Genomic DNA, 12,321 nt, shown 5'->3' with positions numbered 1-12,321 from the left:
TGGAGGAATTAAAAGTAAGCACTTTCTGAAAGGTGTCTACCGTAATGAAATGAATTCCTCACTGCTGTATAATCCATAATTGTAAATGTGAATGGTATTAGGAAATGACCGGGCAAAAGAGGATCTTTGGAGAATATTGTTAGATGTTCAGGTTTTATGCCATTTGTCAGAATAGGTCTAGAGTGTGAATAACGTGGTGGATGGTTTCTTTTACACATTTAAAAAATTCAGTTGAGTCTAATATTGGAAATAGATATAAAATGTATTTAATCCCACACTGAGGGAAATTAGATAAAAAGTCAGAGAAATCAGAGTAAGGTCCAGGTGGATGATAGATAACAGCAGCAAAAGAACTGGCTTTTGAGTTTTCAGGTTTGGTTGAAAAATGCATCAGGCTTTCAAAACTCTGTCTGGTCTTTAGTGTGGAAGATTGCTGCCACACCCCCTCCTCGGCCTGTGCTTCGAGGATTCAGACAGTTAGTGTTTATTCATTATCACTTATGTTAGAGTTTGTATTGTTGATTGTCATTTATGCTTAGAAATATTTAACCATATATGCTTAGAGGTGTATAATCACTTGTGTAGTGATAGGATGTGTGATCTTTAGCAGGCCGCAAAGGCTTGGTGTGCATTCCAGGAATGCACACCTACATCCTGGGAGCATGGGAGAGGTCGTACCTTGTTTAATTGTGTTATGGTAGGATTAACGTAGCTACGTCTGTTCTAGTCTAAGTGCTTTTTGTGTATAAATGAACTGCTGGACTTCCTTACTGTGTTATCTAGGATGAGGGGGGGTCTACCCTCTTCCTGACCAAGGATGTTTGCTTGTGTGCTTTTATGACCCTTTGATCAGCAGTACCTCACACACACACACACACACACACACACACACACACACACACACACACACGGGCAAGGTACTCTTTGTGTGTATGTAGACGTCATATGTTAATGAACCTATGCATATTCATGTAACCTAAGGACAGGACAGTGGTACGGGAGAACGGAGGAGAGCAACTGGGGCCAAGCGAAGGAACGGCGTTTGTCCGGTTCTCTCCCGTGCACGAGTAACATGAAGAAGCTTGCCTATCCATCTCCATAAAACCTCTCTTGACATGTCTAGATGACATTAAAGCTTGGTTGGCTCGAAACTTTTTAAATTTTAATAAAAAGAAAACAGAAGTGTTGGTGTTTGGACCCAGTGGTCCCTGTGAGTCCTCCTCTGTTGTTTTAGGATCCCTGGAAGTCTATTTTAAATCTGTTGTTACTGACCTTGGTTTTAAGTTGGACAGTGATTTTAAATTGGACAACCAAATCAGAGCAGTGGTGAAGTCCAGTTTTTATCATTTAAGGCGACTGGCAAGACTAAAATCTTTTCTTTCGAGGCAGCACCTTGAAACAGTGATCCATGCTTTTATTTCTTCCCGCCTGGACTACTGTAACTCACTTTATGTGGGGGTCAGTCAGTCATTGCTCTCACGTCTGCAGCTGGTTCAAAATGCGGCTGCACGACTCCTAACAGGAACTCGAAAAAGAGAGCATATAACCCCCGTGCTAGCCTCTCTGCACTGGCTGCCTGTGTCTTTTAGAGTTCATTTTAAAATTCTTATGTTTGTTTTTAAATGTCTACACAGTCTTGCCCCGCCTTACCTCTCTGAGCTTCTTCATCCCCACATACCCTGTCGGTCTCTCAGGTCAGCTGACCAGCTGCTCCTGGAGGTACCGAGATCCAGGAGGAAGCTCAGAGGGGACAGGGCCTTCTCTATTGTGGCTCCAAAATTATGGAATAATTTGCCCATGCATGTTAGAGAGGCCCCTTCACTGTCCACTTTTAAATCACGTCTTAAAACCCACTTTTATTCCTTGGCTTTTAACCTCAGTGAGACTTAGTTTCTTTTTTAATGCAGTAGTTATTTAATTAATGATTTCACTCTTCTTTTATTTGTTTTTTATTTATATCTCATGTAATTTTATTTTACAGTTCCAATGTACAGCACTTTGTGTCAGCTGTGGTTGTTTTAAAGTGCTTTATAAATAAAGTTGATGATGATGATGATGATGATGATTTGTGTCTTGCTTTGCGGTGTAATCATATTGCCTTCAACGTTCCATGCTACAAACCTATCAACTTACATAATCATCCTGATGTAAACAGGTTTCTGTAAGGTAGAATAATCAGCATGTTGATCAATTATTAATTCATGTACTAACAGGGACTTAGAAGACAGAGAGACTTGCACTGTTTTACTCGTTAGTGCAGTATGTTGTTATATTGTTTTTCCTTTCATTTTCTGTGGATTTTTGTTTTTTGGTGGTCGGGGACCAGACACAGTCTCTAAGGGGATGGGGATTTGGGGGACAACAGGAGGAGAGAAACAGCAAAGAAATTTTTAAGACTGCAACCCTGCTTCCTGCTCCAGAAGGTTACAGAAATAAGAGCTGCTCCATCCAAAGTGGATGGATGCCATCTCTCCTAACAAGACCAGGTGCTCCCCTGAAAATTTCCATAGCAGGCGATAGCTTCAGTGTTGCCTGCTCTGGCCCATGCAAGACAATTCACTACGGTTGCTGGTGTCTCTGTCTTCACGTCTCAAAACAGAATTGGTAATATCCAGTTTTTTCCAGAGCAGAGTAGCTGGTGTGGAGTGGTTGGTCGTGCACTCACAGAAGATTGTCGTGGGGGCTCTTGTCAGGCCTGCATCGGCTAATCCACAGTGTTACTTGTGTGGGTTTTTTCACATAGTTGGGCCCCAATGAGACCCTGGACAAGCACATTCTCTTGGGGCTACATAGGATAAGTGTAGGTTTGCCCAGCCTCTACTGCTGGCCCGCACAGACATGTATGTTGGGAAGTAAGACTGCAGTTCTCTATTGAGCTGCTCATGATTATGATCATACTTCAACCAAATTGGACTGGCACAAATATGGTCCAAGCGAGCACAGTACATCATGCATTCTGGTAGCAGCCCGAGAATGATCTTTACCGTCCTGGTTGAGCAGTTTATTGAATCTAGCACTCTTTTCAAGACTGAGAACACTGATGAATACACAAAGGCAGTCAGTCAGGCACTCAGCAAACAGACAGTAGGGAAAAGCCTATACTGATAATCACTGTCGTGATGTGACAACTGCAAGCTCACCATCAGAAGTGTTCAGCTTTACTTTGGTCACCAAAGTCACACATGTTGCCGACCAAAGTGTCCAGGTTCGATGAGATGACGACTTTGCTGTTGCTGTCTCTCTCTCACAGTCTCTTTGTGTCCAAAATGAAACATTTTTTTAATAAAAATATTTTTCTTTATTTCTTTATGTGTAGTAAAATAGTAATTGACATGGACATTTACATCCAGCAAACACATATTTATTACAGCGGTTACAATGAGTTACATCTAGAAAGAGCGTTGGTAACACTCATTGCATACATGACGCAAACAGTTAGTAGTAGGTACACTGACGTTTTTGTTTCATTCATCTTTAAGATTTTTTTATACTTTTTTCATTGATGCATAAATGTCTTTAAAAAAAGTTGTTTTTCAGATGCAAGTATACATAAACGTGCAGACATTGTACCCTCTACTGTGTCTCAGCCCCTTTCTTTATTAATAAGCCAAAAAGAAAAGCATAAAAAAAGCAACAAATCATTAAAAATGACAAAAGTTCAGTTCATTCTTTTTGTTACTCGTAGCTCATGGTTACTTTTTTCTATGACACTTTCAATGCCAAGATGCTGTGCTGATACCTTGATGATGACAAAGATGAACACCAACAAGCCAAAGTGGAAAACTTCTTTTCGATTGGAAAAATAGAAAAAGTAGCAAAAGAAAGTTTTTATTGATGAATTATTATTAGTATCCATGTGAAAACGAAAATCAGGCTGTACAAAGTTTCTTTTTGTGTCATTGTCATTGAAAAATGTTTGGAAATGTGGAGCAAACATAAACATGAGCAAACTGTTAAGATGGTGAGAACATTTGCATTATGCACTTTAGTCTGACTGACCACACAAAGTGCTTCACACCAAACCTTACCATTTTACTCTGTTCTTGCATTGCTTTATTCCCTACACTTACACATTTGATCTGCATTTGACCTGCCTTGCATTCGTACTTTGGCAAATTTAGAACCAGTACATGTATCATGTATGTTTTTCATTGTGGGATTCTCACTAATTAGGAGATTTGAAACTAGAGCCTTCTTGATATGAGGTGAAGGGATGTTACTAAACACTGAACCACCATTACAGGAGAGTTTTCCTATAATCAACATTTGGATAATGGGAAAAATGGGAAAAATAAGCCAAATTAAAACTGAATTTAAAAATGACAAATTAAAAAAAGAACGAATAAAATAAAAGTTTAAAAAAAATGTGTGAAACTGGGATTTCAGAGCACTTAGTGCCAACAACACTTCTTGTAAAATAGAAACTTGTAACATTTACTAAAAAACTACAAAGGCCATCTTGCTTAGAAAAGTAATGTATTAAATGCAAACTGCTGCTTCTAAGGAATCTGTTGAGAGTGACTGAAAATGTAGAATTATTCTTTTGCTTTTAAATATCTCCATGAAAAGATCAGTATGGCTCCACCATTACATCCTCCTCCAATAGCAGGACGTGTAAAACACTGGACTGTTTTCTAGCCAGGGTTTGGCTGAATTTGTTATCACCGTAGCAACAAGGTTGTTGAAGTTATGCAAAAGAATGAGTCATCCAAGCTATTATATTGGTGGTAGTCTGGCTTTTTGATGCATTATGTTTTATTATAAAGAGCTTTGGTGGATATGTGTGAGTATACATTCACAGAAACGTGCTTTCCATTAAAAATTTATCCTTTTATATGAACAATAAAAAACTGATACATTTACATAAACATGTGGTCATTTAAAAGATAATTATAGGGAGTGGCTTTTGATTTCTAAGAGGTGATAGTGAAAGAATGTATGGACACCCTGCCTTTGGGGGCTATTTCCTTCCACTGAGGGGGGACTTTTGGTATCTTTTGGCCAGGCATAATTTTGAGGAAACTATTTTAATTTGATAATTTTCAAATTTTAATGCCAAAACTATCATTCCTGACAGTAGAGCCAACATGGGAATAAATGTTTTCAAATTCATCTGACTGATTCTGAAAAAGGCCTTCGGTACAGGTAACAGCATATTTAAACATCCTCCTTTGTTGGCATTTTAAAATGTCCATATAGAGAATGTTGTCAAGAAAAGTTAAAGGATAGCAAAGGAAATGAGTGCAGTTGTACATCTTTCATCCGTTTTATCCAGACCACCTCTGGGGAAAAGTCTTCTGTGGTGTCCTTGTCTCAATCATAACCAATCAAAATGATTACAGGAAACTTATTACATATGAAAAACCACCTAAATACTTTAACATAAATAAATACACTCTTTTCTGCTTGTGGCTCTTCTTCTTCTCGTCCTTCTTCTCATGTCTGTACTCAGTCCATCATGTATGGCTTCTTCATGGATATCTGCTGTATGTATTTCTCCAGATCATCATAGTTACTGTCTGGCTGCTTTCCAGCCACATAATAATCTGCAGGCGCTGGGGCTGAGTAATACAGCTGCTTCTGCTGAGAATGGATTCTGGGAAGTGGATGTAGTTTGGGGTTGGACGCTGGCTGAAATGTCCAAGGGTACAAAGAGAGAGGGTATCTGGTGTAGTAAGACTTCTGCTGTTGGCCTGTAGGGGGTTTTCTCAGCTTAGGTTGGACCCAGCTGTTGTATCGCCTTTTGGGAGAAAAAGCATAAACATCATCCACTGAATGAGTGAGGAAGTTGTTGAGAGTGAGAGCGGGCTTAAGGATCAAGTAATAGGGTTTAAGTCTGGGTGCAGGAGGAACATAGATGGGGTAGCCTTTGTAGGGCTTCTTCTGGTAGTAGGAAGGATAAGTGTGGGGGAAAAGGGGATAGTGAGGATATCTAGTCCAAGCAGCTTTAGGTGACGTGAGCCAGAGGTCCTGTTTGATCGGCACAGGAGGCTGGGCCCAGATATTTTGATTGCCAAGCTGAGGTTTTGCAGGTTTGTTCCAGAGATCCTCTGATCTTGTTGGATTTTTCTTCTGCAACCAAGTTTTGAGGAAATGAGCTGCTGGAAATGGTTGGTTAGAGGCGGGAATGTCATTTTGATTGCTTGAAATCTGTGATTCCGATGAAAATGGTGAAGATATGGGGGATAAAGGTCGTCGCCAACCTGATATCACGTCAGGCGACAAGTCTTTCTTCTTCTTCTTCTCCACGTCACTGATGATGTCCACCACATCATCAGCAGGGAGGTGGAGCTTGCTGGAGATCTCTATAAGCTTGTCAATGGTCTGAGGATCAATATCGTCTTCCTCTGTGACTTCCTGTTCTTCGTCAGACCTTTTATCCTCTGCAGCGCTGGAGAGAGAAGAGCTGTACTGCTTGTTCCCGTTATTCTGTTTGACCATGTACCGCAGCAGCATGTCTGAGGCAATATCAGCTAGCATCTCCTCCTCCATCTTGGCTCTTTGTGCCTCAGCTGCCTGTCTCCTCATCTCCTCCTGCTCACCTTTGGCCTGAGCCTCCTCTTCCTCTGGACTCAACACCTCCTCATCTTCTTCCTCCTCCTCGTCTGGATCATCATCTTCCATCGTCTGTTCTCTTGGAGCCTGGAGGTCTGCTGAGTTATGATTACTGTCATCAAATTCATCCATAAAATTATCTCCTCTGAACTTTGGGAAGCTGAGAGCTTTCTGCGTCTCTTCTTGCCATTTAAGCTTTTTCTTAGTGATAGCAAGGTCACTGCCTTTATTTATGGGCATGATGTCGTTGTAGCTGTAGTCTCTGCTTTCTCTGTGACTTTGCTCAGAGTCTCCTTCCCTCTTAATGGGCACATTCAAAGCAGGGAATTCCTTCATCATCATCTCAAGACTTTTTAGCTCCTCAGGGCTGAGCTGTTCCTCCTCCTCACTACTGGCTTGATCAGGGCTGGTTGATCCCTGCTGGGAACCAGTACTCTGTCCATTATCGCCTCTTCCATCTGAGCCAGTGGGAGGCTTCTCTCTTGCTATTTCGACTGTGTGGCTTGTAGTACGACTGGTCACCCTCTCGGTCAGCTCCTCTTCTTTTTGTGCTTTCTTCCTCTCTTCCTCTTCCCCCGTTTCCTGCTCCTTCCCCTGTGTCGCCATTAGCAGCTCTAACTCTTGTCGTCCGTCTCTGTCTCGGTCTGCTCCCTCAATCGTTCTCAATTTTCTGTATGAATCTTTGTTTTTATATTCCTCTTTCTCTGCCGTCATCTCTTCTTCCATTCCATCACGCCCCTCTCCTTCGCTCATTTGCTCTGCTTTTGAATTATTCAGTGCCTCTAGTAAAACTGCTGCTAGTTTTTTGGGATCAACATTTTTAAAAAGCTCTTCTTCATGCTCTGCTTCCTCTTGTCTCTGCATTGGCTGGCTTTCTTCACCACCTATATTCCTATATCCAGACACAGTCAGCCCTGACATATGTTGGTATGGCTTGTCAAGGGTGCTGAGAGGATTGGAGGTGGACAGATGGAGAAAGGATGCTGCTGTCAGAAGAAGCAGCCGTATTAAAGCACTTGAGGGATTATGGTATCTAGTCATGGCTAGCCAGAACAGGACTTTCTGTGAGCGGTGAAGGAGATCAGAAATCCCTGGAAAAGAGAAGAAACAGAATCAAATCTTCACTGAGAATGCAAGGATGTATATGTGGGTTTGATGAGTGAATGAGTGAGTACCACATATGACGGCTAAAGCTTGTTTTCTATCTGCAGTTAATCACAACTTTTAGTGTAACCATGACCGTTTCTTCTCCTGGTGCTTGACTAGCCATTCCACTCCTATCACACATATTGCTCCCATGAAAAGATATTCTAAAAAATGCATACTGTGTTTACACTTTAGTAAACCTTTTGTCCCGTTTCATTTTATGAATTTGAAATTAATCTCATTAAATCTGTTACTTTTATTAGATGTCACCAAAAGTTTTGGGAGCTGACACGTAGGGATGGAAACTGATGAGAGCTGAGTGATGCAGATTCCATTGTCAATATCACTTATCAATTATCGATTCTTGTTGGAGCTATTTATTCTTTTTTTATTACTTTGAAGTTTGCTAGGGGTTGTTGTTGATTTACATATATTTTTGGGTTATTCACAAGTTTTATTTGTAGGTTTATACTTCTTTTATTGTTTTGTTTTGTTGTTTGTTTTGTTAAGTCAGCCAGGAGGAACTGTAGGGCCATTTCCTTTAAATGAAGGCACTGGTAAGTGCACGTGGAACTGATAGGTGAGCAAATTTGACGAATCCAAGGAACTGAACATCTCGAGTCCCATCCCTACTCCTAGAGTTGTTCACAAAAAAGAGTTGTAACATAAGTTATAACACACAGGGACCTGAAGTGAACCTGAGAGTTAAAACAATGAAAGTGTCAATTGTCTGCACTTTTCATGATTTACATTTTGCTCTTTGAAGTTTTTTTAAATTCTCCTGTTCTGGTGAACTCTGATATTGTTCCCTGCTCTCTTCTGGCCCACTTGCTAACAATCAACCTTCTTCAGAAGTCCAGCTCCAGTGACAAGCAGTAAGGATCTTGGAGGACTGCACATCTCCTGAAGGTAAAAACCTTTCTCCATCCGCATCCAACCGAATTGTAGAGTTGGGCGGATTGATCCAAATATTGATAGCATCGATACCAGATCGATACTAGCACGATTGGATCAATACTTTGCTTTTATCCTTCAAGTTCAGTATGTGGCCCGCTGAACTGTGTTAATCACTTCTTTGGAAAAACTAAACCTCAAACACGCACTCTGAAAAACGTGCAAACTTTCTGTGCTTTAGATTCAGAATGTTTTTAATTCCAGGTCTCCAAAAACCAAGTTTGAAAACATGAAAAGCTGAAAGGTGTGTTTTGTTGTGTCAGCTAATTATTGTGGAAAGTAACAATCACAGTGGTGATTAAAATGTGTTCAGAATTTGCAAATTGAGAAATCATCTCATAAGTCATGGCAAACTATTCTCCCCCAATTAGCTGCTGAGTAACTTCAGCAATACTGGCCCTGTATTTGCTTTGTATTGGATCGATACCAAAATTTGTAGTGTGGCACAGAAATTCTGTGAATGAGGGAAAGTGTGAACGTGAAATTATGTGACGCTATAATTTGAAATACAATAACACATGAATAACACACAAATCCTGCGTGAAGCAGCCCAGACGAGGTCCTGACAGACATTGACTGATGCGCGCGCGCGCGCGCGCACACACACACACACACACACACACACACAGGGAAATAGGAAAGTGGAGACAGAACACAAAACAAACAGAAAACAGAAGCTCGCGCAGTGAGGACTGAGGGACGTGACGCTGTGCTCTAGCACTAGAGCAATGTTTCCGTGCAACACTAAGAGCACAGCTGGTTTTCACTTTCTGCGTTTTCGCGCGCGCGCATGCGTGTGTACCTGAATCTAGTGTAGGAGTAACTAACCAAGGTAGTTATAGTTAACTAAACCGGGCAGAGGAGGCGTGGGTTTTCACGCACGCAAGACGCGCTACCTGCAGTCCTCGAAGATCCTAACTGCGCGTCGCTGGAAGCGGATGATATGTGACTGCTGAATGTTGATTGGTTGACAAGTGGGCCGGAATAGAGCAGCGAGCGATAGCAGAAGCAGAAAAATAGTGAAAAAACGTAAAACATGATCAAATAAATCATCTCTCAATGTCGCTGCTGCTGACGCGCTGCTCTGCTTGGTGCTGCAATGTTGAACCCAGAGTGCAACAAGTGAAATATCTTGAAATCCGCAACAACCAAACCGGTGCGCATTCACTGCCATGCCGTCTTTGGAACGGGTAAGACGTTTATCACACCGAGTCGTTTACACCATCAGAAAAAGCTGCTCTTGTTTTCAGAAGCCACCGCCTGCCTGCATCGCCATGTGCCACATGCAGCAGTTAAACACTGTAAAAATGCGCAGGAACAGCAAACTCAAATGTATTTTCTAAGAATACCTAAACAACCAGTTGTACGGTGAGATTTTTTTATCCCTATTAAAGCAAAACAATTCAAGTTTAATGTCATTTCGTTCTCAGCTAATTACCACAAACCTTTTTGTTTGTTAAATCACCCAACAGTTCTATCAGTATATTAGTAAATAGTTGCTAAAATCCTTTTGTTTTTAGTTGCAGTAAACACACTTCGGAGATACAGGAACAGCATATCCTGCGGTGGAGGCTGGGCTGTGCCAAAAAAGGGATTTCACATGTTCTCGTGTGTTGTTGTTGTTGTTTAATGTCTAATACATGTACTTATATTCGTGAGTAGACTGTACTGAGCAGGATTTATGAAGAGGCTTTTGAAGTGTCTTCATCACTCTGTGTAATTGTACCCATTTTGTCATCAAGCCCTTCCTTTTTGGTTACTTCAAGTAATTTTATCGAACGGTGATGTTGAGAAATGATTGGCCTATTTTTGATAGGTTTCAGGTCAACAAGTTATTTTTAACCGTTTAAATGTAATCATTGTTTGGCACAACGAGATGACTCTGTTGTTTGCACTGTTGCAGCAGGTCACAGTTCCCAGAAAAGCAAATAAACATGAGCATACAGCCACCTCAGACTCTGTTCGACAGTAACCTCCCCGCAACTCGCACTTCACATGTAAACAACATTATCTCAGACTAACATGGACGTCAGTGTTATGCAGAGACAAAAGGTTGCCGTTGTCTCTGTGGTTTTTAATGCGAATGTCCCCGCGGTTACAGCTTCAGTCTACTTATTTTACAGTGCAGTTGTTTCAGTCTAGGATATGATTGCTGGAAATGACGATGATTGAGATGATGTGGCTGAAGATGAGAAGTAGGAGGGGTTGTAGGAGCAGACACGGTTGATTATAAACAATGAATTTTGACCACATCAAATAACAATACTTTGAGCTGCCATCAGTGCACAAATCCACTTCAACGTGACGCCTGACTTACGAACCGCCTGCGTGTCCGCAAAATATTGACTGGGGCCTAATTGATTTTTATTCAATAAAATCAATTAAATGTGCCACAGTTTGGGACGAACATAAATACTTCCGATTCATCTACTAAACCTCCTCCAACCCATCACACAGCAGGCATTACCACCTTTTTCTGCATTTTCTATATATTTTGCACATTTCCTGCGCCTCGCTTTGCTTTGACTACAAAGCTGTAGCGTGACATCATAATTTTGTTGCAATATTTCAAACATTTATGAGTATTTCTAAGAACGCTTATATTAATGAGCAACAGTACTTCTTTCGGAGAGCACAAGGTTAAATGCTTTAATGCAAAATAAGTTGCCGCTTACTTGCAGTTCAGTGTGTGCGGCGGGGGAATTCCTGCTTTCCCTCCTCGTCACGTCACACAGCTGCTGAAGTCCTGCAGTCATCCACTCCGTGCTCGTCGTGACGCGTGCCGTGTTGTAACGTGCTGTTAATCCTTGTTACTGTTATTGTTGTATGTCGCAGGGTTTCGGACTCTTCGTGTGCTCCTATCACAGGAGTCAGAACCTAATTCGTGTATTTTCAGGACTACGGACAGAGGCTGCGGCTGTCTTCTACCCCCTCCTTCCGCACACACGTGATCCTTGCGTCAAGGTCCCCATTGACGTCAATAGACTGGATTTCATTCATAAGATTTTTCTGCACCCCACCGACCTTATCTTATCCCTCCTCCCCTATTTTATCAGACCAATTAGCTGCAGTGCTGCTGTTGAATAAACAGAATATTCGTAATTCATGGTGCAACCTCAGAGAGCTGGTCCAAGCTTTCACGGGCAAACCTGAGTGCAAGAGGGAACATTTGGGGTTTTCTTTAGACATAGACACGCTTATTTCTGCGGCTGTCTCACGTTTGTGTGCCATCAGAGCTTAAGGATGCTGTGCACTGGTGTGTGACAATGGAGGCAAAAATAGCTCTCCTAATAAGCTGTGAAAGGGCTCAGTTTTAGTAAATAAATACATTTATTTTTCATGGATCATCATCTCCATCCTTCTGTTCACTGGTGCAATTCTGCATTCATCAGCGTCTCCAGTTTTGTGTTAAAATGTCTGGTTAAAAGTCCACTGCCCTCTCTTAGATATTTCCGCACTGCTACAGCTGCATCATCTGAACCTTTCATTCAGTGGTGCTGGTTTCAGTTATTGTGCAAACGTACAGTTTTTAAGTTTGGGGAAACCTGCAGTCAGCTGAGACATCATCTGTTCCTCCCACTGAAAACATCCAGATGAACAGAATCAACTTTTGGGGAACTTTTCTACTCTTCATTATTTTCATAGTTGCCTCAACTCCCTCTTAAT

General features: G+C 41.4%; 1 protein-coding gene across 1 annotated transcript; it reads right to left on the bottom strand.

Annotated features, from left to right (window-relative positions):
* Positions 1-3,268: 3,268 nt before the first annotated feature.
* Positions 3,269-11,571, bottom strand: vgf (VGF nerve growth factor inducible). Its single transcript, XM_086285390.1, has 2 exons — positions 11,331-11,571; positions 3,269-7,646 (listed from the first exon to the last, which is right to left on the bottom strand). The coding sequence occupies exon 2, from the start codon at positions 7,594-7,596 to the stop codon at positions 5,449-5,451; it is 2,148 nt and encodes a 715-aa protein (XP_086141516.1). The 5' UTR covers positions 7,597-7,646; positions 11,331-11,571; the 3' UTR covers positions 3,269-5,448.
* Positions 11,572-12,321: the final 750 nt, after the last annotated feature.

Source organism: Aulonocara sp. 'chitande type north' Nkhata Bay, linkage group LG3 (assembly GCF_057382095.1).
Source record: "Aulonocara sp. 'chitande type north' Nkhata Bay isolate Kocher_YH1m ecotype deep benthic linkage group LG3, A_spYH_male_GT1.1, whole genome shotgun sequence".
NCBI lineage: Eukaryota > Metazoa > Chordata > Actinopteri > Cichliformes > Cichlidae > Aulonocara > Aulonocara sp. 'chitande type north' Nkhata Bay.
This window is presented reverse-complemented; position numbering and strand designations above follow the sequence as displayed.